The sequence below is a fragment of the Hylobates moloch genome, unplaced genomic scaffold (genome assembly GCF_009828535.3).
Source record: "Hylobates moloch isolate HMO894 unplaced genomic scaffold, HMol_V3 SCAFFOLD_1, whole genome shotgun sequence".
Classification (NCBI taxonomy): Eukaryota; Metazoa; Chordata; class Mammalia; order Primates; family Hylobatidae; genus Hylobates; species Hylobates moloch.
In genome coordinates, this window is record NW_026652276.1 from 215,892,774 (window position 1) to 215,920,052 (window position 27,279).

General features: G+C 39.5%; 1 protein-coding gene across 7 annotated transcripts in view; it reads left to right on the forward strand.

Moving 5' to 3' along the window:
* CALD1 (caldesmon 1) overlaps positions 1-27,279 on the forward strand; it is a 193,905-nt gene that overhangs the window by 137,806 nt on the left and 28,820 nt on the right. For 6 of the 7 annotated variants that reach the window (XR_004371240.2, XR_004371238.2, XR_004371239.2 and 3 more), the window contains 4 exons: positions 13,457-13,603; positions 17,625-18,588; positions 20,218-20,295; positions 25,899-26,044. Coding sequence is in view for 3 of the 7 variants with exons in the window: in XM_032761808.2 (XP_032617699.1) it covers positions 13,457-13,603; positions 17,625-18,588; positions 20,218-20,295; positions 25,899-26,044 (1,335 nt within the window). In the remaining 4 variants the exon portion in view is untranslated. The remainder of the gene's footprint in view (positions 1-13,456; positions 13,604-17,624; positions 18,589-20,217; positions 20,296-25,898; positions 26,045-27,279) is intronic. The other variant, XM_032761809.2, reaches the window with a different exon arrangement.

Below are 27,279 nucleotides of genomic sequence, written 5' to 3' on the forward strand. Positions count from 1 at the left end.
GTTGGGATAGAAATCTGTTCCAGGACAGACAAGAACCCTCAAGTCATTTAAGTGCTGTTGAATGTCTCTAATGCTCATGCTGCCTCTCTCAGAGTCCTGGTTCCCTGAGTCTTAGGCTGTTGGTGATTCTAACTCAATTTGCACACACAAATGTGGGTAGTTATTTAATATTATTTTATCTGTTAAAACATTCACATTTTTATAGGGGTCTTCTATTAACTCAAAGGAGTCTTTAAGCATAGAAGATTCTACTTGATTTGGTTTGGTCAGGCTGGCTTTTTACCAAATCACAACAAACGGGTGTTTGCTTTTCTCCCTCACATTGAGCAGGCCCTGTGTTAAGCAAGGTTTCCACTGATTTAGGAAGATGATCTATCAAGAGCAGAGCAGACTCCTTGACTTCCTTTCTCAACAGTAGGAAGATGAGACCCATGAGCAGTGGTTGGCTGCCAAGTCCCCTGCAAGAATAAATATTCTCTCCAATGGGCAAAGCATCCATGATTTGGCCCTTCATTTCCCATTTCCTGTCTCCACAGAAGGTTTGTCTTTCTACTTTCTGCCAATTGTACACAAAGCTCTCCAATGCTAGCACATGGAGTGGTATGAGCCAACTGGATGTTAGATACGTGTGTGCAGGACCTCTGGAGTCAGGCAGGTGGGGTTCACCCCATTCTAGTTAGAATGGCAGTGACTTCTTCACTAGCAGAGCTAGCAACAATGCCCCAGTGTCAGATCTATCATACATTACAGTTTCCTGTCTGAAGAAGAGATGAGGGGAACAAGAGGGAGGAACAAGATGGGAGGCAATGCCACTGGAGTGGAAAGGAGCCCTGGGAAGGAGGAAATGAATAGTAAATCTTTTTCCAATTAAGAAAAATGACAGTGGAAGCAGAAAAGCTCCAGAGGGCACTTTTGGGGGAGGGAAAGATCATAAAAGGCCTGTTATGAAAATCCATTACCCATAAACTTCCCCACATTAAGCAGAGCCTGTCTAGAGAGGATGCAGAGAATTCACTCAGCTGACACAAGATATGTGACTTGATTTAGCGGCATCCACATGCCATGTACCGTTTCCATTGGCATGTCTGCAATACCACTTTCCCTTGCAGGGATCCCCTTTAATTACTCGCAGGCTTATAATCTCCATTTAAGGACATCTTGCTTTCATTGTCCAATCGCTTTATGTCTTTCGTCAGACGTTTACCGATGTGATAGTGGTACGGTAATTTGAAGCTCAACCACATGAGATTATGGACTTTAGTATTGCGTCACGTGAACATTTCAGATTTAGGGGTAAGACTTGAATTTCTAGATCACTCTAAATATAAGACTTATCTAAAAGGAGTTCATATTTTTTACATTTGAAGATGACAGTGGAAATTTCTCTTTCTAGGTGATTGTCTTCAGATATGAAAATAATGTGTGGTCAAATGTCATTGCATCCAACTCAGCCAGTAGAAATGTGAGAATATCCCTACATCCTGCTCTGGAGCAGGTGTGATTCAGTTGCATATGCAGATCTAGACCTCTATGCAAGAGAAAGAGCTGGAAAAATATAGTGCTGCCAGCCATCGACACCTGGGTCTGAACTGTTTCCTAATGTTTTACTTTTTTTAAACGACTAAGCCCAAGGTTTATTGTCCACATCTACTATGCACATTAAAGCAAAATTGTCCTTTAATAGATAATAGCAGTCAAAGAACAGCTCCAACTCAGATTTTACTTTTGATTGACAACATTTTTTAAAAGCCTAAGTTCATTGAGGATCATATTTATTTAAAAAAAATTTTTTTTTGAGACGGAGTTTTCTTCTTGTTGCCTAGACTGGAGTGCAATGGCATGGTCTCAGCTTACTACAACCTCCACTTCCTGGGTTCAAGCGATTCTCCTACCTCAGCCTCTTGAGTAGCTGGGATTACAGGCGCGCATCACCACGCCCAGCTAACTTTTTGTATTTTTAGTAGAGAGGGAGTTTCACCATGTTGGCCAGGCTCGTCTCGAACTCCTGACCTCAGGTGATCCACCCACCTTGGCGTCCCAAAGTGCTGGGATTACAGGCATGAGCCACCGCACCAGGCCTATTTAAAATTCTTACTCATTATTTAAGACTGTTATAAACAAAGAATTCTAGGTTGGGGATGAAGAAAAGGTAAAGTTCATGAAAACCCAGGTAGTAACTGGGCTTATCTTTTTTAGCCACATTTATACCAGTTGAATCTTAAATAATGATGGAAAGAGAGGTAGGAGTTTGGTTATTTTATTTTAATTATCTTCCTGGCCACTTAAGCATTCACAACTCCTTTTCATTCATTTCCGCTAAAGTTTAATCCAAGTAACTAAGTCAGGAGCAATAGATATCTTCTCCACCATCAACCCTGTCTTTCCATACATATTCTTTGTAAACATTTATAAATTAAAAAGTGAATGTTTGTATCTGAGCAAGCTTATTGATTTAATAGGGTGGGATAGACGGGGTGGTGCAAATTCTGTCCCTGTTTGTGGCAAGATGAATAGATTTTAGTTTATCTTAGGAAACTGTCATGGAATTATCCTTCCAAAATCCATATTTACTGGGGTTGGCAGATGCATTATTTCTTTTAAAAATAAACGTGAGAAAAATAGCAACTCAATGAAAGATAAATCCAGTTTCTATTCATTTTATTTGTACTGAATATCACAAACCATTTCTGGATGTTTTAAAAGAAAATGGCACCAATTGAAAAAGAAGTTAAACATCTACCCCATACAAATTATAATCTCAAGAAATGTTTGGAAAAGCTTGTGCTTCATCTGTTGTTATAAACTACAGCTATTGATATAAACATAGATGAGTCTCAAAAACATAATGTCAAATAAAAGAATCACAGAATGCATGCAGTATTGTTATGCATAGTTTTTTTAAGCCAACACTGAAAAATATATTGTTTAGGGATGCATACCATGCTGATAAAACTACAAAGAAAAGCAAGAGAATAATTCAGAGATCTTAAAATTCAGGCTGGTGCTTATTTGGAGACATTTAAAAAGAGATAAGGATGCAATTGAACAGGACATAAGGATCCCTAACAACTAGTGCTGTTTACATTGGGTAGGAGGCACATGGTTGTGTGTCTGATTATTCTTTAAAGCAGTCGTGTACATGGGTGTGCACGGTGGCTCATGCCTGTAACCCAGGACTTTGGGAGGCCAAGGCAGGCAGATTGCTTGAGCTCAGGAGTTCGAGACCAGCCTGGGCAACATGGGGAGACCCTGTCTCTGCAAAAAATACAAAAATTAGCCAGATGTGGTGGCGCACACCTGTAGTCCCAGCTACTCGGGGGGCTGAGGTGGGCAGATCACGTGAACCCAGGAGGTCGAGGCTGCAGTGAGCCAAGATTTTACCAGTGTGCTCCAGCTGGGTTACAGAGAAGACCTTGTCTCAATAAATAAATAAATTAATAATAGTAATAAAACAAAGTAGTCATGTACTATACATTCATTTGTACGTACAATATAAGTCATGATAAAAAAAGTCTTTTTAGCTTGAAATAATAAACCTAAACAATTAAAATCCATCATTTTAAAATGTCCTGTGAATATGTGCATGGATACAGAAATGAGCCTGTATGCTTGGGGATCCGCCTGCCCTGGAGCAGGATCATTCTAAAAACTGTCCTTTTATAACTCAGAGTCAGAATCAGAACTCTCAGTACTCCCTGGGTACCTTCTAATCATACAGGACCAACCAGACCTGATCTGTTTGTTGGACAGGATGTTCCAGTCATAATGATGCTAAGAACCAGACTGCTATGGTATGTGTAGACACAAGAAGAGGATTTTATGTCACTGTGTACTCTGTTCTGCAGCATATTTCCCCTGTTAGGGTCTGTAATTATAGAATCTCATCCAATCATGGGATGTCACCATGTATAAAGCAAATGTTGGGCTGGTGGTGACAACTTGTGAGTACATACATAAGAACACTAAAGCTTCCAAGTACACAGTGTTTTATTACTGAGAGCCCAAGTATGGTTGGTATGCAAACTTTAGTGACTCTCAAATATGTCTATGTATGGGGAGATGGGGTGGGAGAATGGGGAATAAATGAAGTGGGAAATGCTTTGCTTCCTGAGTAACTTTCTTCCAAGTAATATATCCCCTTGCTTGCTCTCACCCCAGGAAAAGGCACAACACTGATACAGCAATGAACCCCACAATGAAATAATACAGCACTTTTCCATGAAATTTTTTTTTCTTCTAAACCAAGAGAGCTTTCTTTCACTCTATCCTGTATTAATAACAGACCAATTGACTATGGACTACTTACTAATAAATGTCTAAACATATTCTGATATGAAAAATATTTTTATTTTCTTGATTTTTTTTCCTCCATAATTTTTAATGCCTGCCTTTTAAGGAATCCAAGGAAAAAAATTCAGAGTTGGATTTTATGTGAATTAAATGAAACCACAACATTTTGCAGACACCACATATAAACAAAATCATATTTAAGAGCCTGGAATGTTTCTATAAACTTCTTTTAACTTTCAAACATACAGTAAATCTGCAAGGCAAATATGACTCATTTCAGTAGCTCAGGATTTTCCCTCCTGATCACAGTATGGTCTGAGATTTTGCTAAGAATGTTTGAGCAATTTATAGAGCTATTTGGATATGTTTGGAGAATGTGCTTGTATTTCATGCTATGAAATAAAATCCCTGGGGGTTTTGGTACATGAAAAAGGACAATGAAAGTATGTGTGAGTCATTTTGCCTCCAAATAGTTGATAAGCATGTTTCCAACCTACATGAGGTTTTAACTTTTTAAGTTGGATCCCAAATTAAGACCCAGGTTCAGACAATGCCATTAGCAGAACCAATAATGATGGGAATCAAATAAAAGTAATTGACTAAGAAGTCATCCTTTTTTGAGGCTGTGAGCCCCAGGCATTCTTCTTTGGGGTGTGGCCTTCATGGGGAGTGTATTGCTGCAGAAAGCTGGGGACAGAATAGTGTTCCGGATTGAGTATCTCAGTTACCAGCCTGAAATCTCCATTGACCAACACCGCTTTCTCTCAAACGACTCCTTATATGAAAGTGGACAGACAGTGGAATGCAGAAAGATTAGAGCTGATCTTGGGGACCGGTCAACTGTCTACTGGCCAGTAAGTTACTATGAATTCACAAATGGTGAACTTCAATAGCATTCATTCTGTCAGATGGTGAGTTTATTTGATCTGTTGGAATTTTAGGTGCAGAGTTCTTTTTCAAAATATAGGAATGTGGCAGAAACAATTAAGGAAAACAGACTTGGAAACTTTGATCTGAATGGAGTCCTCTTTAAGTCTTTTATAACTGGGCTTCACTACAATACCTTCACCCTTTTGTTTTCTCTGAGGCTTTTTCTCACTTAACCTGTGGGTCTGCATCTGTGTCTGCATTTGTATGTGTGCTTATCAAGCACAGGGAATATTGAAGAACACAAAAAAGTTCGAAGGTGACAATTCCAAGTCTATCCACTGGCACTCTTGTAATCTCTTTCAATACAGCAATGATTCTCTAGTGGTGAAGATTTTGAAAGAGATTCCCAAATTCATGTCCACACCAAGTATTTTCTGTAGTCTGATGAACAGTTGTCTCATGTATGAAAGACTGTTTTTCAAATAAGCATATACGCACTGGTTTATAATATACAGATTCCTTTTTATGCACTATTGAATTTATAGATATTTTATAAAACATTTTATCAATAAATAACAAAAGCATAAGCAATTGTCGTGAGATCTTAATTTTTTCTTAATATTTTAAAAGGATCCTCATTCTTAAAATGTTAGAAACCATTGCAATGCAAGATATAGAAGATTACATCTTTTCTATAATCTTACCAGTTAGCGGTGGACTATCTTAGTGTATGTTGATCCAACTTGGCTATTTGAAATGACAAAGCATGGGAATGTAAATGAAAACAACTGCTGTGGTCGGGCATGGTGGCTTATGCCTATAATCCCAGCACTTTGGGAGGCCGAGGCGGGCGGATCACCTGAGGTCAGGAGTTCGATACCAGTCTGGCCAACATGGTGAAACTCTCTCTTTACTAAAAATACAAAAATTAATTGGGCGTGGTGGTGGGAGCCTGTAATCCCAGCTACTCAGGAGGCTGAGACACGAGAATCACTTGAACCGGGAGGTGGAGGTTGCAGTGAGCCGAGATTGGGCCACTGCACTCCAGCGAGATTCTGTCTCCAAAAAAAAACAAAAACAAAACAAAAAAAACCTGCTGTGCAGGGCAATTTGATCTGATCTTTTAAATTTTAAATTTAAATGAACGCATACTATTTCACTTCTCAATATCTATCCTAAAGAAATACTTGCATCGTGCAATAAGGGAAAAAATGAAAGAACCCAAAATGTCTTTCTATAGAATGGTTAAACTGTGGTATCCTATTCCATAAATGATGAAAATAAAGGTATGCCCTAGTGAACAGATTTTGGCAAGTCCTCAAACACATTATTAGATTTTTTTACATGGCAAAATAACTATATTATGTATCCCATGTATGTAAAAATTACAGCATTGCAAGATGCAAATCCAAACTTGATTAACTATTTGGTTATCTAGGTAATTACTCAGAGTAGTACTGTGATTATCAACATAAAATAAGTAAATATTTGTACTCTCTATAGACTTAAACTGTTCTTCTTCATTCTGAGTCTTTAATGCTCCTAAACATGTAATAAAATCGGCACTCTCCCCATAAAAATGTCTATTATTTTTTCCTGATTTAATTTTCAAACATGGCTTCCTCATAAGAGAGCTTGTCTTGTTAATAAAATACTATTGCCATGATTTTACTTGAACCTTTAAGGATGATGTCCTATAATCTCAAACCAGAAGATACCAAAATGGAGAAAAGACAAAATGAAGGGAATAAGAGCAACATTCTTTAAACTACGGGGAACACGGAGTAAAAAAATCAAACAAGATGACCTATACTATAGTTGAGATGATAATAAGAATTTTGCCAGTGTTGCAGAAGTTTTGAGAAATATTTGATAGGGAAGCTGGGGTGGGGGGACACTGGGGCAAGAGGACAACTCATGCCTTGCTCCAATGTCTTGCTACGGAAGCTTCTGCAAGTTCCTCTGTCTCTCGTCTGGCATATATTTAGACCCTGGCCCTTCCAAAAGTAATAACATCTCAATGATCTCCTCATTTGCCATGTCTGCAAGACATTAATTCATTTGAACTTTCTATCTAAAAGGCACAAACTAAAACATGGTTATCTTGTTACTTAAATACACTGAGGCAGCAAGGCCTGGTGTTAAAGACCTAAAATATCTTCGGTGTAAAAGCCACAGCATTAGAAGAGAGCTTTCCCATTGCATATATGTTTTTTTCTTATCTTGTAACACCAGGGCCCTTAAGCAATGGTTCCAGGAATGGAAAAAAAGTCAATCCTCTCTACTTTTTCATACTACTCACACAATCAAATAACATCATGTGATTATTATGGACTTTTACAATTCTTTGCATTTATTTGTCAGTGTGTGAACACACACACACACACACACACACACAAGATTATTTCTCTTTCTCCCAAATATCCAATGAGCCATGTTGCTGTCAGCTGACCTTGCTGCAGAAAGGTACCTTTCTCCAAGTGTTTGTGCCAAAAGATGAGCTAAAAGCAGTTACCAAGTAACAAAGTGGAATACTCCACAATAAACCCTCTTCCAACCAGCATAGGTGGGAAGTTCAGGGATTCTGGTCAAACAAACATTTTATTTGATAGAGAAGTACTTTATAGATCATTTGTGGATTACCAGTTTTTTAAAAGAAATAGATCCACAATAAAATGCATTTGATTTAAACTCTATTAAACATAATTCAGTCATTCTCAGATGATTCAGATAAACTTCAGGATCCCACACTGCTTCTGAATCATCTGGGAACATCAGTTGGCTTTGTTCTGTAGCATATGGCAGACAGGTTAATACTGGCATCGGCTGAATTTTCACAGAAGGAACAAATGGGTATTATGCTTTTATTACAATCCAGTGGTTGATTAGGTATGATTTTTACTAGTCAGCAGCATTTCAAATACATTTAAATCTGGTGTGTGGAAAATCAGAAATGTCAACATTCTGTCTTTCACTGAAGCATGAAGCAGACCCTGTGCTATCATTTGACATAATAAGGATCCTGTGTACTTGTCTTTTTGGACAAATTCTGCTTTGTGGTGAAATTAGCTTTCATGCATTACTGGTGTTAAATTGACAATTTGTCGATGATTGTCAAAGGCCTTTAAAATGAGCATACTCTTAAACTCAGAAATTCTAACTTCTGAGAAGTTTTCCTAAGTAAATAATTGAACAAGTGATTAAAATGAGTCTGTAATAATGTCCTTAGCAGCATTGTTTATAAGAAGATATAAAGTTAAAAACAATCTTAAATGTGCCTCAGTAGAAAATTGATTAGTCACAGTAGATCCGTGTAATCGTTATGTATGTGTATACCTAAGTGGAATACTGTGTTGCTATTGAAATTATATATTGCCAACATGTTAAAAATAGTCATAAACAAGGTAAATTAAAGAAATGGTTTGTGAAGTGATATATATGACATAACCCTATTTTATTAAAAAGGAAAATGTCTGTTCATGCACAGGAAAATGGTAGAATATATCACATACTCATCATGTTCAAATCTGGGTGGTATGATTCTAGGGAGTGGCTTTTACTTTCTCCTTTATACATTTTGAATTGTTTGGTTTTAAAAAAAATTCGTGTGTGTATTGCTTTTTTTTTTTTTTCTTGAACACTTTGTGTTTTTTTTGGTTTTTTTTTATTATACTTTAGGTTTTAGGGTACATGTGCACAATGTGCAGGTTTGTTACATATGTATCCATGTGCCATGTTGATTTCCTGCACCCATTAACTCGTCGTTTAGCATTAGGTATATCTCCTAATGCTGTCCCTCCCCTCTCCCCGCACCCGACAACAGTCCCCGGAGTGTGATGTTCCCCTTCCTGTGTCCATGAGTTCTCATTGTGTGTTGCTTTTAAAATCCAAAAGAATGAACAATTAAGGGTATTTTTTTTTTCAGTTTTGGAAGAAAAAATAATAAACCTGTGGTGTTAGTAGGATGGGAAAGTCACCATGAGGGAGAGGCCTAAAAGCTAAGAAATGACTGTTTGCTTTGCTTGCCTAAGGCTAATGTAGGGAGCCTCAGAGTTGAAGAATTTTCACCCCATCAAGTCATTTGGCATGGACACAATTTTACCTATAAAGTCAACTGATATGTTCTTGAACTAGCAACTGGACACGTTATGATTGAAAATGCCACGAAATCATTTTAGCTCTTTTTTTGTTCTTAACTTTGTAAACAATTTTAATATGTTTCTTTATTAGTAGTCATAAAAAGATCCTTAGAAATTTTGCCCCATGATATGGTTAGGCTTTGTGTCCCTACCCAAATCTCATCTTGAATTGTACTCCCCATAATCTCCACGTGTCAAGGGAGAGACCAGGTGGAGGTAATTGAATCATGGGTGCAGTTTCCCCCATGCTGTTCTCATGATAGTGAGTTCTCATGAGATCTGATGGTTTTATAAGGGGGGCTTTTCCTCCTTCGCTTCTTCCTGCCACCTAGTGAAGAAGGTGCCTTGCTTCCCTTCACCTTCTGCCATAATTGTAAGTTTCCTGAGGCCTCCCCAGCCATGCTGAACTGTGAATCAATTAAACCTCTTTCCTTTATAAGTTACCCAGTCTCGGGCAGTTCTTTATGGCAGTGTGAAATGGACTAATACACTCTAGTAGCTGTGTATCCTAGAAAAGGGGCTCCCAATGGAGAATGATTGCCTATAAACTGTAAGCTGTACCAAGCGAGAAGAGTTAGAAGAGACAGTGGAGATGATCGGTTGTTCAGGTCGCTCCACTGAGAAATCAAAGATGAAGAGAGGTTACATGTGATGTGGCCTACGTGGCAAATCTAGTTCATGTCAGAGCTAACAGCCAGCAATATCCAGCCATGAAGCCCAGTGGGTAGGTGAAAGGAGAAAGATGATAACTTCTCAAAATAGTGGGAAATTAAGGACTTAAGGTTATATTCCATTAAGGGGATGGAGGAGTTTTGCTTTTAGGATCGATGTATAAGTTCATTCTCACACTGCTATAAAGAACTGCCCAAGATGGGTAATTTATAAAGAAAAGAGGTTTAATTGACTCACAGTTCCACATGGCTGGGGAGGCCTCAGGAAACTTACAATCACGGAGGAAGGGGAAGCAGGCACTTTCTTTACAAAGCAGCAGAAGAGAGAAGAGTGAGCAAAGGAGGAACTTGCCAAACACTTGTAAAAACCTTGTGAGAATTCACTCACTATCACGAGCACAGCATGAGGGAACCACCCCCATGATCCAGTCAGCTCCTACCACATTCCTTCCTCAACACCTGACACCTGGGGATTACAATGCAAGATGAGATTTGGGTGGGGACACAAAGCCTAACCCTATCAATAGGGATGTCCCATATGGAGTTTTATGCCTCTTGCTTGTCTTGGAAGAAGGCCCCAAGTAACAGTCATGACCTCATGGCTGATCCAGAGATGTAGAAAAGCAAATTGAGACTTCCTGTTTGATTAGTTTGGGAAGCAGTTATTAAGGATTGCTTCTCCCTGTTGTGGTTAAAGCTGTCTACCAAGAAATAAGCCAAAGGAACATTAGGCCAAGAATCTGAAGGGTGAAGCCAAACCACTGGGAAGGGCTTTCTACTGCAACTACAACGTGATTGAATTAGAAAGGAACATTCGAATCATGTCATGTTGTCACCTCAAATTCAACAAGTCTAAAATTGAACTCATCTTTCCTCATGAAGCGGCTCCTTAACTGAACTTTCCTAATAACAGGAAGACACTGCAGTGTCGAGTGCTTTGCCACGACATATCTATCTATTATTTCATTTGATTGTCACACACAAGAAAATTTAACTCAAAAATTTAACTTTAAATTTAACTTTAAAGGTTAATCAAAGGGATGCAAATTAGTAAGATACCAATTCTAAAACTCAAGTTTTCTGAATCCTAATCTAGTCATCCATTATCAACTATATCACACTGCCCCCCCCATATTTGTGGAATAAACCAGCCCATTTTATAGAATTACTAAGTGACACTTTACTTTTATTGGCTTTTGAGGATTGCACATGAGCAGATTTTGGTAAATATGAAGTCAGATTTTCTCAAGTAGCAAAGAAGAAACCAACCAACCTTCGGAATCATTAATCCTGTTTTTTATGAGATACTCAGTGAAAAAACATTCATAGCATGCTTATTATTGAAGTCAAAAGATGACACAGATGAAATAAAGTACTGACTCTAAGCCTAAAAATGCCTAACTTATAACTCTAACATGAGCAAACCATCATCAGTTATATTAGGTTAATATATGGTATAAGTGGTATGGTTCTACTGTTTTGTTTTAATTTGCAAATTGTTTTGGCTTTGCAATGATATAAGAATTATAAGCCTGTTCTAGAGAAGTGCCATACAACATTGTACCTGTAGTTAATAATATGGTTAACAATTTTAACAATTTTAAAGTCTATTGTACACTTTAAAATATGCCAACAGGGTGGATTTCATGTTAAGTGTTCTTACCACAATTTAAAAAAGAATTATTAGCATGAAATGTTTACATATCTGGGTTTCTATTATGTAGATATGTAAGTAACATTGTAATAAAAACACTGTAACTCTCCAATACAAAAAGCAGCTTACTACACAATGCAGCCCCATACCCATACCCATACCCAACCTATTGACCCATCAAGCCAGCACCCATCCTTTCTTGGCACTCTGTATCTCAGTACACATTCTACCTTCAAAAATAGCCAAGTCAAACGTGTCAAAATAGCTATTTCCTCCTGAGTTTGAGCATCTGCAGTTCCCCAGCCCCAATTCTTTATTTGGAAATAAGTATTAGGAGAAACATATCTAGCATAGTGATATTGATTTGTAATTTCCTCAAATAGACATTCACTTTAGATGACTACAAAAGCTAAATAGAGCTCAGGAGCTCGAGACCAGCCTGGGCAACATAGTGAAACCCCATCTCTTAAAAAAAAAAATACGAAAGTTAGCTGGGTGTGGTGGTGTGCACCTGTAGTCCCAGCTACTCAGGAGGCTGAGGTGGGAGAATTGCTTGAGCCTGGGAGGTCAAGGCTGCAGTGAGCTGTGATCACACCACTGCATTCTGGCCTGGGTGACAGTTAGACTCTGTCTCAAAAAAAAAAAAAAGCTAAATAATATATACACATATGAAGTCCTCTGTGTCTCTGCTGCCTTCCTCAGCCCATAGACATCTATCTAAATACACACCTGTGGGCCATTGTGATGTGCCCAGCATGTGGGTGGTATGATACTAAGGCACGTTTTAGAGCAAAAGAGGGGGGCCTTAAAGGGAGCTGCCACCCCTTCAAAATGCACTGACTCTGAAGCATTCTACCAATTGTCAGTAACACCTTCTCTCTCCAGTGAAAAGGAACTGGAGGGAAAAACAACATCCAAGCAAAGAAGATATCCTACTCCCAATTTTAATAATATTTATTATTTAATATAATATTTAATGTTAATATTTATTGTTTAATAATATTTATTATAATATTTTATAATTATTAAATAAATTTAATAATTTAGGCTTATTAGCACCAAAGTCTCGGTTTGGTAGTGTAACTTGATCCTTTTCTGATCTTCGTGACAGTGTCTACACAAATAACTCATGCAACATGCTGTATCTTTTGAAGTAAGCGTCTTGTTTATTTTTGGTTCCCTTCTTCTAAACTTTACATGCTGGTAATCAGCTTTGTAAAGAATTGCTAACCCAAGGCCAGGTCTGGTGGCTCACACCTGTAATCCCAGCACTTTGGGAGGCCGAGGCAGGCGGATCATGAGGTCAGGAGTTCAAGACCAGCCTGGCCAGCTTGGTGAAACCCTGTCTCTACTAAAATACAAAAATTAGCTGGGCATGGTGGCATGCGCCTGTAATCCCAGCTACTCGGGAGGCTGAGGTAGGAGAATCACTTGACCCCAGGAAGTGGAGATTGCAGTGAGCCGAGATCGTGCTGCTGCACTCCAGCCCGGGTGACAGTGCGAGACTCCGTCTCAAAAAAAAAAAAAAAAAAAAATGCTAACCTACAGTTTCCAAAGGCAAGTTGCTTTTGTGCAGAATGTTTTAGTTTAAGTTGTTACTTGGTCTTGTAAATTATCTTCTGCAGCCATTGGATTAATGCTTTTCAAATAGTTACAAGTTTGAAAGCTAGTTGACTAGGTCTCTAAACTTAAGGAACTGAACCATCCTTTTAGCGTATGTGGTTCATTAAGCAGTTAAGTTCAGAAAAGGGCTCAAGGCTGCTCCTGCCAAGAAGTTGGTGAAGACATTTGGCAAGTGGCATGCTCAAGAGGTTGTCTTTGTAATGTTGCAGAATCGCCTACCAGAGGAATGACGATGATGAAGAGGAGGCAGCCCGGGAACGGCGCCGCCGAGCCCGACAGGAACGGCTGCGGCAGAAGCAGGAGGAAGAATCCTTGGGACAGGTGACCGACCAGGTGGAGGTGAATGCCCAGAACAGGTACTGTCCTCTTTGGGATGGGGAATTTCTAACTTGCATCTTAGCCTGTCTGTTGAATGGAATTTGTCGAGCAAAGCATTCCTTTCTCAGCCCAACTCAACCCTTTTTCAATCTAACTTGTTTATTTTGCAGTCATTTTAGGCAACTAATCTGATTAGATAGGCAATCTGATTTAGACACTAGGACACACTATTGTATTTCTCTTCACCCCATTCCCATCTCATAAACATACCCCAGTTGAAAGCTTTTATTTCATTTTACAATGTAGCATTTGTTTAATTTAATAAGTATGGTGTGCTATATCTTATATATATATGTATATTTTTTCTGTTTAATTCCTTTTTTAAATTTCAATAGTTTTGGGGGAACAGGTGGGGTTTCGGTTACACGGATAAGTTCTTTAATGGTGATTTCTGATATTTTAGTGCACTCATCACCCGAGCAGTGTACACCATACCCAATGTGTAGTATTTTGCCCCTCACACCCCTCCTACCTTTCTCCCTGAGTCCCCAGTGTCCATTATATCACTTTTCTACCTTTGCATCCTCATAGCTTAGCTCCCACTTGTAAGTGAGAACATATGATATTTGGTTTTCCATTCCTGAGTTATTTCACTTACAATAATGGTCTCCAGCTCCATCCAGGTTGTGGTGAATTCCATTATTGTGTTCCTTTTTATGGCTGAATAGTAGTCCATGGTGTGTATACATATACACCACATTTTCTTTACCCACTGATTGGTTGATGGGCATTTAAGCTGCTTCCATATTTTTGCAATTGCAAATTGTGCTTCTATAAATATGCGTGTGCAAGTATATTTTGCATATAATGACTTCTTTTCCCCTGGGTAGATACCCAGTAGTGGGATTGCTGGATCAAATGTTAGTTCTACTTTTAGTTCTTTAAGGAATCTATACTGTTTTCTGGTGGGTTATATCTTTAAATAAGGAAAAGTATTTACATTTATTCTGTAGGATATTGCTGTTTTGAACTGAAGATATGTTAGTTTAGTAGAGTCCTCCGTGGCTACCATTAATAGGTAATACATGAATTTTTAAAGTGGGCATGAATTGCAGATGTCTTTTTTCTAATATACAGCCTGAATCAATAGTCTCTGATCATTATAATATTCAACAAGATACAGAATTCTGCTTAATTTAATGTGATTATTCAAACACACTTAATGAGTTTGCTATTACGTATTTTCTCACTCAGGCCCTGGTAGAAATCAGGGGAGTTGAGAATGCCTAATAGGTTCGACTTCTTCAAAGAGGGCTTTTGCAGCAGAAATAAGGTCACATGGTTCATTACGCTAATGGTTAGTATATGTCATTTATATTGTCATTTATATGCCCCAAGGTCTAAAAAGATGAGGATATTTGAGGAGGAAAATGGAGAAAATAATTTTAATTTAAAACCATGGACTGATTATAATGGTTACACTATATAAGATCTCACATGTGGTTTTGGTTTTAGTTTGTTTTGTTTAATTCAGTCTATTTAGAAAATTCTAAAGGGAATGGGTCCTGGCCTCCTCAACCCAAGTTTGAGAGGCTGTATTAGAAGGTTTCAGAAAGCAGTCTTGAAAATGTTGGCCAGTAGCACAGATATTGGTTACCCTTTCCCTCAGTAAGTAGCTTCTAACTGGGGAGTAGGTATAGCAAAGGGGAAATAGGTATAATTTCTAGGGTTCACTGACTTTGACTCCCAATTTGACCTTTCACTAACTGTATTTCTTCAGTTAAATGGAAATAAAAATTATACCTTTCTCCTAAAAATGCTGCTAAACTTAAACTATGTAACAATGCATGTAAAATGCAGAGTGTCTTACACATAGTAAGCACTCAATAAATTTTCACTGTTACCAGATTCTTAATATGGGAGGGCAACATAGTCATTCACTGCCTTTTCCATTTTCAAGCTGAGAGAGAAATAATAGAAAGAGTTTTAAAAATGGCATTTTGATGCCTTTCCTGAATCTTGTTATTAATGAGTGGTCAACAGGAGCTTTAGAAGTTACTGGTGGTCTGTAGTTTTCTTGATTTTAAAATCTTGCTTTTCCTTGTGCTTCTCTTCTCATATTTGGCTGTTACTCATTATTTCATGCTATTAATTGAATTCAAATTCTTTTTTTTTTTAGAAAATCATGTTGAGGTCTGAGAATGTGTGATTTATCTCTGACATATTAGCCACAAGAAGAATAAGTCTTCTTGGGGCTAAACAACTCTAACTGGCATCTGATATCTGCTGATGATTGTGGTCATGATTTATAAATAGGCAAAGAAATGTTCAATACAGTTTGTTGGTTTCTTAGCATAAGAGTACTTTAATCTGGCTAGCACTTTGGAATTTTGGTGCCTTTTAAAAATTATTAGAATTCAATTGATCCTAATGCCCTCTCTGTAGACTTCCCCTTAAATTATAAATTTTTTGCATTTGTAGGGACATTTAATCCTTATATGTCTAATTTCATGGAGGCAATATCCTGAAGCAAAAGTAAAGGCCAAGAAAGTTTTAAAGCTAGTTTTTACTCTGCCATTTTTCATTGCTAAATATGAAATGTGTTTTTCCAAAATTAAGTGAATTTGAACGTCGAAAGGGCCAAGTTTGGTCTGAACTATGAAATTTGATGGAGTTTCTAAACATTGCAAGACAAATTCTTCCAACTCTGGTCACAGTTCTGGTATCACATGACTGGTTGTTTCCTGCAAGTAGAAACCAACACTCTGGCTTGGACAGTGTCCAGCATCCTGCAGTATTGAGGGAGGTGATGGACAACAGTTTAACTTTTGGAGATTTTCTTTCCTTTTTAAAACAAATGTCAAATTTAACTGCCCTTTTTCCACTGTAGAAAAGATGGACAAGAAACCCTTTATTCATGGAAATCTTGACAAAGAAGGTAGATTGTGTATACATTAGTTAGGGTAATGCTGGATGCTATAATGATTAGTGCCCCCAAATTTTAAGTTTAGTGCAGTAACACTTAACCATTATGCATATTTCTGTCTAGTTGGTGGAACCAGCCACGTGTCTTCTTTTCTCTTGTGACTCTCAATCCCTAGGGCTTGGCGCTCACTGATCTACCAACAGACAGAGATAGAGAAGACAGGGAGTACACCTCGGTTTGTTCATTGCCTTGGTTGGACACTTCTGTTTACATTTCATTGGCAGTTATTGGTCACATGGCCCCGCCTAGGTGCAAAGAAGGGAGAGGGTGCAAATTTAATCCTTGAGTGGTGATCACTCCCCCCAACTAAGGAAGGAGGAGCAGGAATTGTAAGGGACACTTAGATGTCTCTTCCACTGGGGTCATCGGTGTGAGTGTGAAATCTCAATACTGTAATGTACATTTTCTTCCTCTCAAAGTACCTTGGGAGCCTCCAATCCAGATCAGGAATTCTAGATGACTTGGTGACATGGGAGAATACTACATGACACGGAAGGAATTCACTTATTATTTCAGTTTGATCCTTAAGTTTGAATTCCCCAAGAAGTAAGTCCAGAAACAACGATTTAACTGCAAGTCATTTATTTGTAAGGTGATGCTAGGAAACACTGGTGGAGGTGTGGGAAGGTATGACAGAAAAGGGAAGTCCACCAAATAAAGGCTGCATGACCAAGCACATCACCACTGTGGGTATCTGGAGCTTCACTCCACTGGGAAACTCTGAGGTCCAGTGTGGAACACACACCTCGGAGTTATCCCACTCAAAAAGTGAGGGGTGCTGAGGTATCTAAACACTAAGGCTCATCAATTTTTGTTTGAAAACTGCTCCCAGGGGACATTAATACCCAAAGCACTTCTGGCATGTTGAGTAGACTCCAGTCCCTAGAGAAAGGCTTGCACATGCTGTCAGCTGGAAGCCAGGCAGGCATGTACTAAAATGGTAACATACTGGGGATATGGGCAAGCTTGGCACTACTGGCATCTGCTGTAGTCCTGGGTAGCGCAGGCTATATGAATGCTGCTGATTGATGAATGAGCAAGCTGTCTTTGGTGTTGTTCTTTCTGTTGTACAGTGTGCCTGACGAGGAGGCCAAGACAACCACCACAAACACTCAAGTGGAAGGGGATGATGAGGCCGCATTCCTGGAGCGCCTGGCTCGGCGAGAGGAAAGACGCCAAAAACGCCTTCAGGAGGCTCTGGAGCGGCAGAAGGAGTTCGACCCAACAATAACAGATGCAAGTCTGTCGCTCCCAAGCAGAAGAATGCAAAATGACACAGCAGAAAACGAAACTGCCGAGAAGGAAGAAAAAAGTGAAAGTCGCCAAGAAAGATACGAGATAGAGGAAACAGAAACAGTCACCAAGTCCTACCAGAAGAACGACTGGAGGGATGCTGAAGAAAATAAGAAAGAAGACAAGGAAAAGGAGGAGGAGGAAGAAGAGAAGCCAAAGCGAGGGAGCATTGGAGAAAATCAGGTAGAGGTGATGGTGGAAGAGAAAACAACTGAAAGCCAGGAGGAAACAGTGGTAATGTCATTAAAAAATGGGCAGATCAGTTCAGAAGAGTCTAAACAAGAGGAGGAGAGGGAACAAGGTTCAGATGAGATTCCCCATCATGAAAAGATGGAAGAGGAAGACAAGGAAAGAGCTGAGGCAGAGAGGGTAAGGTTGGAAGCAGAAGAAAGAGAAAGAATTAAAGCCGAGCAAGACAAAAAGATAGCAGATGAACGAGCAAGAATTGAAGCAGAAGAAAAAGCAGCTGCCCAAGAAAGAGAAAGGAGAGAGGCAGAGGAGAGGGAAAGGATGAGGGAGGAAGAGAAAAGGGCAGCAGAGGAGAGGCAGAGGGCCAGGGCAGAGGAGGAAGAGAAGGCTAAGGTAGAAGAGCAGAAACGTAACAAGCAGCTAGAAGAGAAAAAACGTGCCATGCAAGAGACAAAGATAAAAGGGGAAAAGGTAGAACAGAAAATAGAAGGGAAATGGGTGAATGAAAAGAAAGCGCAAGAAGATAAACTTCAGACAGCTTTCCTAAAGAAACAGGTACAGTAAACATTTTGCACCAAGTGTGTGATGCCTGTGACTTGTGAGAAATGTAATGCACATCTGATTTGGGACTGAGGCCACATGCATATAGTTCACGTGCTTGATCATTTGGCAAGCTGTTCATTATTTCAGGCCATAGCGATACACAAGCATGCAGCAATTGATTGATGGCTGAATATTTAATCATCCAAATTTACTGGGACAGACAGTAAATTTGGCTGTCCAGAAGACAGAGAGAAATTAATTGCTCTGTGCTTGATTGTTATGAATACCAAAAAAAAACAAATTAATCCAAAGATGATAAATGTGGTGGTGGTGTGTTGGCTTCTGATTCTGTGCCTGCATCTAAACTCATTCTTTTAATTATCTTTCCTCTATCCATAGGTCTGCATGAGGCAAGAGGCCCGTAACTCCTTACCTCACTCATGGGTTTGACATTGAATTAAAAAAAATGATAAAAGCTGGGGCGGGAAATAGACATGAAGAATAATGGTCAGACATTTCATCTTAAGAAGGCAAAAACAGGCTGGGTGCAGTGGCTCACACCTGTAATCCCAGCACTTTGGGAGGCCGAGGTGGGTGGATCACAAGGTCAGGAGATCGAGACCATCCTGGCCAACATGGTGAAACCCCATCTCTACTAAAAATAGAAAATTAGCTGGGTGTGGCGGCACATGCTTGTAATCCCAGCTACTCAGGAGGCTGAGGCAGGAGAATCAGTTGAACCTGGGAGGTGGAGGTTGCAATGAGCTGAGATTGTGCCACTGCACCCCACTGGGCAATAGGGAGAGACTCCATCTCAACAACAAAAACAACAACAATAACAACAACAACAACAAAAAAAAGAAGGCAAAAACAAACCCCTGGAAATTAACTGGTAATAAAGAGGGGAAAGGAACTGGTTGGAACCTTTCCTTAAAAAAAAGTCAAAACCCTGATTTGCCAACATGTAGACCTCAGCTTAATGTAGACTTGCAGAAAGCCATTAATTTAGGGTGGTACTGATTTATAATTGACTGGTAATTAAGAGCATACATGCTGCTTCTTTATTATCTGGGTGACACAAATTCATGTGGCCTGAGGAAGGGTGGAAATAGTAGGGGGGGAAATGTTTGTAAGCTTTGAGAAAGATTTTTTTTCTGTCTGCAAGGCTGCATTAAAAGCACTGTACCTAATCACCACCACACCACCACCACCACTCCTAAAAAAAGAAAAAAAGAGATGCTTTCACATTCACCTTTCCAGAGCAAATTCTCTGTCACTAAGCCTGCATTGCACTGAAGGTGTCTTTAACTCCTGCTTCTGTACAAGAGGCCCATGAACACAGCTAAAATTGAGATCATGAGCAAAGTGCACCAAACCACACACGAGGTTTGTAAACACACGAGGAGTGCCACATCATGCTAGATTTCAGTGAGCACAAAGGCAGGCACACGAGAAGATGTTGGGGTGGGAAGAAAATGTCCCACCTTGCTGTTTAGAACCACTGTGCTGTGAGCGCTGAGAGGGCAGAAGAGAAGCCATCCCACGCAGTACTTGCAAGGCGATCCGAGCACCCTGTCACTCTTGTAAACTAGAAAGGGCTTCTTTTACTTGTGTGATCTTACCATTCTTGAAAATGAAAAGGGAGAAGAGAAGGGAGCTAAAGTGCAAGCTAAAAGAGAAAAGCTCCAAGAAGACAAGCCTACCTTCAAAAAAGAAGAGGTAAATATGATTGAGAAATAACGATCGTAAAGCAACAGAAAAAGCAGTCAGTATTCCAAGATATCTCAGGTCTGATGATCTCAAAATTGTAACCTCATATCCAGTGTATTTCAAGCCATGACTCACAATCTATTGAATAGTGAGATCAGCTTAGAGTATCTCAAAATTAATTAAATGTATCAGTCAGCATTTTTTAAAAAATGAAATGGATTGAAGGCATCAGAGGGCATTGTAGGTAGTAAGTATTGCATTGTCATGTAAATTGTCTTTTTTTCTGTGGGACGTCATCAAAAAGGCTTGAGAAACACTGCTGGAATCAATTTATCCTGTTTTCTATTCTTCTGAATGCTAATTTTTTTTTCCTTGAGCCATTCTACTTTCATTTCAATCATGAAATATTTCCAACTGGCCTTGATTAATGCTTTAACTTTTCAAAGGAAAAACACCCACACACATCTCAGTAGAAAATTTGGTGAACTGAAGATGATATTTGGTTTTCAAAAGAAAAGTTTGGCCAAATATTCTGCATTGCATTTCTGAGGCACACACAGGAGCGGGTGCCAGGGTGTTTGACTGTAGGTAAGTGAACAAGGAGCTATACAGATAGAATGGCACGGGATTTGACAGTAATCAGAACACCTGATTGCATTTCAACTCTCAGGCTATGTTTGCCCCAAATAATCTTAAAAATCATGACTATATTGAATAAGTTCACAATACTTATTAGAATGTGGTGAAACTGAATTATTAGAAGTAGGAAGACCCGAAGTTCTTTGCCTATGAGACTGGCAAAGTGATTTGTAGTCTACAAGCTCCAACCCACATGGGCTGTTGCTACATTTTTCTGCCAATCATGGCATCTATTGAGAAAACTCAAAATCTTAAACAGAGAAATCCATATTTAGAAAACATGGCCAGATTAAATAGGGGGTGGGTTATTTTCTTAAATATGTTTTGTCAATTTCACGTGAAAAATGAAAACCCCTAGTTCATGTTACATATTACATTTCTGTTAAGATGTATGTTCCTCTGTTTCTAATAGAAGTTGTGGAGGTTTGGAAGTGAAAATTGAATATGAGCACAGGCCATGTAAAGGAAGGAGAAAGTGTAAATGCTAATAACAGGAAAACTGAATTTAGCTCTCATGAGGCAGTCAAGGAAATCATTCATTGAATATGTTGGGAAATACTTTTCATTTGGTGACCAAATACCTACAAATTCATTTACAAAAAAGAAAAATGAAAGTTACCTCAGAACTAAACTCAGAAATATGTCCCACGTGGGTTCTTGTAATGTTTCTTGGTGAATATCTTTATAGAAAAAGTGGGCATGAAATGGTGACTCAGTAATTAAACACATGGGGGAAGGGAGGCTGTAGAAAACACTGGATTCTATATTTAAAATTTCATTCGGTTCACTAATTTGTTTTTACTGACCAAAGCTTTCTATACCTATGTAGAGTGTCTGAGAACTAGAAGGGCCCATGAGTTGCCACTCAGATGATCCTTTTGTCTCTTTTCAGATAAGGCCCCAGTTCAACAGTGTCCTCTGTGTCAATCAGATACTCCCAGGAATGATTGAGCCCTGCCCTTTTCCCAAGTTGCCCCTCAGCACATTCCAGCCAGTTCCAAAACTTTTGGCCTGTTTTTGACACAAGGCCAGATAAGCTACTCAAACTGGTTTTAAAAAAAAAAAAAAAGAAAACAACCCCAGTCTATATTCCTTTTTTAACACTGTGTACATAACCCGCTGGTCGAAAGACTAGGTTTGCCCCTTTCCAGCTAGTTGTGTCGTTTCTTTGTGTAGACAGCTTTAAATCATGTTTACATGATTCAGCCATTTTAAACAACCTCTTCCTATTTTTTTTTTCCTTTTTGTTCAAAAAAAAAAAAAGAAGAAAGAAAGCAACTAACTAAAACCTTTCCTTTCAAGGATTTATGCAGCATAGGATAGGGCAACCACGAGTAAACACAAACATCACGTGCCCCTTCTTAAAGAAAACATTTCCAGAAATCACTCCAATGTCTTAAAAAACACACAAAGTAAAACCTGTCTTTCTCCACTGCAGTTTAACTGTGGCAATGATTTGCAGACGATCACCAACATTGACACTTAATTTAGCTTTTTTCTCTCCTCTCCAATTATAAAAAGTCTCTTTTTAGTTCTTCATGCAGGAGCTATTTTATTTCTTTTCTGGCCTCTAACAGGAAAACAGAGTTTCTAGCCGAGCTGCTCCTGAGGTATTGAAAGTGATGTTCATGTCATGCGGATCAACCCTTCCCAAACATTAGTGCGCGTGCAAATCACCTGGGAGTCTTGTTAAATGCAGAATCTGATTCCGTGAGGTCTATGTTGTCCATGGACCAAACTTGCAGTAGTAGCGAGGAGTCTAGAAGAAGTCCGTGTTATAGAAATTGAACCCAGGAAAGGATTTGGGGCTTATGAAGCTAACAAAAGCACGTAAAACCCAGCCTGAGAAACAGTAGCTACACCCAGCTCTTGTTGCTATTCTGGAGCCAAATAATGCAAAATATGCTCGGGACACATCTCGGTCCTTGCTTGCTTGACTTTCTGAGTGTCTCTCTGGCACAAGGGCCTGTCATTTGAATTCCCATCCCCCACCTCATCCCCATGTATTATTCCACTGGATATCCCAAATATCTAGAGTTTCAAAACCCAAATGATCACATTTGGCCAGAGCCTTTCTTATGAGTATGCTAATGTTATCTGTGTGTGAAGCACACAAACTCTTTCAGGATACCCGGCTACCTATTAATCCTTCAGCGCAGATGTTCTCCATGGTAACATTCTGACCTATAAGATCTAATGCCTTTCCCAGGGGGCTCAGAATCCCATGAGTTTGGGTTAAATCTGCCATAACATCTAAAAAACAAAATGTAAAGGCTCTATGGAATTACTTTATTTATTCATTTCCCAGAAGGAGAAAATAATTTTCAGTTGAACTCAAATCGTCATTATTACATTGACAAGGTTTCTAAGGTTTTCCAGAAAGAATATAAGCCTGCCATCAGCTATAGCCTTTGCCAATAAAGGCAGAGCTTGAAAAAAGGGGGAATTTGTTTTCTGTTAGACATATATCGTCTTACAAATCTATTTTAAACACTTTTGGGACCAGCAAATCAGATATAATACGTTTGGGGAGAATGGAAATTTTTCTGACTGCAACATAGGAGAAACGAGTTAAAGGGAATGTCTCCATGCGTAGTGCTCCACAGACTGTGAGCTCCTACTCAGAGTTTATTTCATGGTTATCCCTAAAATGGGTTTCCCTCACATTTGGAGCCACAGATGCTTCTTAACCAGAACATAAACTCCAGTCCATGGTTTCTGGGGCTAAGTCTAACAACAGTAGGCCAAAATGAGAATATATTTTGTTTCCTCCTTCCTGTCCAGTGAATACTGATGTATTCTTGGGCAAGGACAGCCTTCAGGGAGCCACAGTGAAGCTGTCATTCAGGCTATGAGCTTGCTCCTTTTTTCTGTGGCATCTCATGACCCATGAGGACCCAAGAGGGAAATGACAGGGTGAAAAATTCGGAAGGAATCATCTGGTCCAACCACATTTTTTCACGTACGTGGGACCAGCATCCCAGAGCAGTCAAGTGATTTGTCCAAGTAACACAACTAGTTTGTTGTCAGCACTGGAGCCAAAAGTCAGGTTTCCTGATTTACAGACAAAGCTCTTGGAGAGAATGGCAAAGTACATTCCCCATTTTCAGTGTGTCAGAGGGACATCCTAGGTATATACCCCATGGTGAAAGATTGAAGTCTTAACTAATTAGGGCAGCATAGAAGTGAATCCCTAGTAATTAATCAGATAATACCCAAAGAAGACAATCAAATGACTTAAAACTTATCAATAAAGAGCAAAAAACTGTGCTCTGCTTTGTAAAACATGCACTTTAGGCCAGGTGCGGTGGCTCACACTTGTAATCCCAGCACTTTGGGAGGCTGAAGCGGGCAGATCACTTGAGGTCAGGACGTTGAGACCAGCCTGGCCAACATGGTGAAACCACTTCTCTACTAAAAAATACAAAAATTATCTGGGTGTGGTGTTGCATGCCTGTAATCCCAACTACTCAGGATGCTGAAGCAGGAGAATCCTTTGAACCCAGGAGGTGTAGGCTGCAGTGAGCCGAGATCGCACCACTGCCCTCCAGCCTGGGCAACAGAGCAAGACTTTGTCTCTAAAAAAAAAAAAAAAAAAAAAAAAATGCACTTTAGGAGTAAATCTTCACAGGGTATCTGAAGACTAGGTGACAAGAGGTGAGTGATCAGGTCAGGATAGAACCTCCTAGGCCGCAGCACCTAAAGTCCTGAGTTCTTATGGCCTACCCTTCCTCTGTGGGTTTCTTTAGAATGCTCGTGCTTTGTAACTGTCTTGAAAAGAACCATTGCGAATGCATCTCACCTGTTTTCACACTCATCTTTTAAGAATGGATGAGATGATATAAGTGAAGTAATTTGAATTCCTTTACCCCCTCCCCCACAACAAGCTATGTAAATTCAGTTTACTTTTAAATAATCTGTCTCACTTACTGTAAGAAACACAAAACCCAGGCCGGGCGCGGTGGCTTACGCTTGTAATCCCAGCACTTTGGGAGGCCGAGGTGGGCGGATCACGAGGTCAGGAGATCGAGACCACGGTGAAACCCCGTCTCTACTAAAAATACAAAAAAAATAGCCAGGCGTGGTGGCGGGCGCCTGTAGTCCCAGCTACTCGGAGAGGCTGAGGCAGGAGAATGGCGTGAACCCGGGAGGCGGAGCTTGCAACTCCGTCTCAAAAAAAAAAAAAGAAACACAAAACCCACAAAATACGAAAGCTAACACCTGCCTTCCATACATCATCTTCCTATGTCTCCCACCACAACCACAAAACTACTTCCAGAGAACTAAATTTGTATTGACAATGGAAATCAAGGTGAACCCTGGGATTTTTCCTATTCCATTCTAACTTTAACGGTTTAGATGACTACAGACATGTTCTCACAGACCCCACATATCTTTGGATCCTCCTACTAAAGGTAGGGTTAGTAAGTGTCCCATCCTTGGGACATAATTTACTCAGTTGATTAAAATACTGGTCTTCACCAGAATTGCCTTGGCAGATCTAGCTAAACTGATAGGTTTCCTTTTCTTTCTTTCCCATTTGTATCTTTCTCACAGATTCTCTCTCCATCCAGGAAGAAACCTGTCTAAGCAACGTGGTCATTCTTCCATCAAAGGCATTCTAATAATTGCTCTTCCCAGTGGGAACTGCAAACAGCTACTTTAACATGAAGTTCCCAGAACTTAATGGTTTCCAAACAATAGTACTACCCCTGCTCTTGAAAATAAAAACCTCAGTGAGATCAGGGATGATCTTACCTTCTTAAAATTGTGGTAAAGGTGTTTGTTCACAGGCTAAAGGACCATAGCTTATTCTCTAAGAATTCCACCTGATTCCAACTCTACCACATCTGAGTGGTTTCTTTCCGAGTTTTCTGCCTTCCCAACACTTTTGGGTCTTATTTGATGATACCAAACAAAACCTAATAAGATTTTTCTTGTTCTGTTTCTTCCTGATATGTACTGTTGGTTAGATCAAAGATGAGAAGACTAAAAAGGACAAAGAACCCAAAGAAGAAGTTAAGAGCTTCATGGATCGAAAGAAGGGATTTACAGAAGTTAAGTCGCAGAATGGAGAATTCATGACCCACAAACTTAAACATACTGAGAATACTTTCAGGTAAGAAGTAGCAACTAGTTAATAGTAACTGTGTTCACATGCAAAAAAAAAAAAAAAGTCAGTCTTCCCATCTTGTGCTTCCAGACAGAAACGTGCTAAACAGGCAGCATGCTTTTGTTGTGAGGTCATTAGCCTTTGTCTTAGAGATACTCAGTCAGCAGGTCCAGTTCTTGTATCACTAACAGAAGACCAGCAGCAGTCATCGCTCAGACAGGGCTTAGTCTGCTTTTCCCATTATTTTGAAAGGCAGATCATGCTTGGCATCCATGTTTTTGTTCACTGATCTTTTGTGAGATTAGTGTATTAGAAAACATTATGACTGGGATTCATATCATTCAATGATTCTCTATATGGTCTGACCACCTTCCTAAGAGACCTTTCTCAGTACCATTTTCAAGAACGCATTTTCTAAAGGTTGTAAATAAATACTGCATAAGACTAAGATTGTTTTGTGGCGAAATACTTGGGAAACATTGAATTAAGCTAAATTCATCAGATTTCTTTACCACATGACTTTGAGAGCCCTTCATGTTCATTTGCCTTGGAAGTCTCTAAGAGGGAGTGAGAGGGTATGGACCTACTGCTCTATTTTATACAGTTTGGAAAAACTGTCTTGTATAGCTTGAGCTTTCCCCTCAACATAACCCCCTACCCCATCAAACTGAAAATCTGGGCAACTGATTATCAGACAGATGAGATCAGTATATTCAGGTAAATCCTCATTTCTAAATACAGTCGAATCCTGAGAGCTCTCTACCAATTTTGTAGAAGAACTTGAGGTGCAGACACTGGGCTGGCTATGTGATTCCTGTGCTCCTTCCCCACAAACACTCCCTCCAACCACTGGGGCCAAATTCCAACCTCTGTTATGTCACTGGTTGCTGTGCCAGATGTGCGGGAGAAGAGTCTTGGGTCCCTGCAATGTGGCTTTCCCCGGGCTTGTTCCTTGGCTGCAGACTTGCCTAGAGACCCTGTTTTTCTGAACACTTCAAATAAGAAAGTCATCAAGCAGGTATGAGGGAGAAATTTGACATGCTCCTCACACCAAAGCCTTTGTAATATTCAAAAGTAGGCGGAGCTACTAGGGATGGACATTTCAGTCTCGTCCAAGAGGCTAAGATGGATAAATACAGTTGCCCCAAAACAATTTTTCTGTACATAAATTTGAGCAGAAACCTACTCATATTTATCCAAATGGGAACCTAAAGCACACAGAAGAAAAGGTGTACATAAAA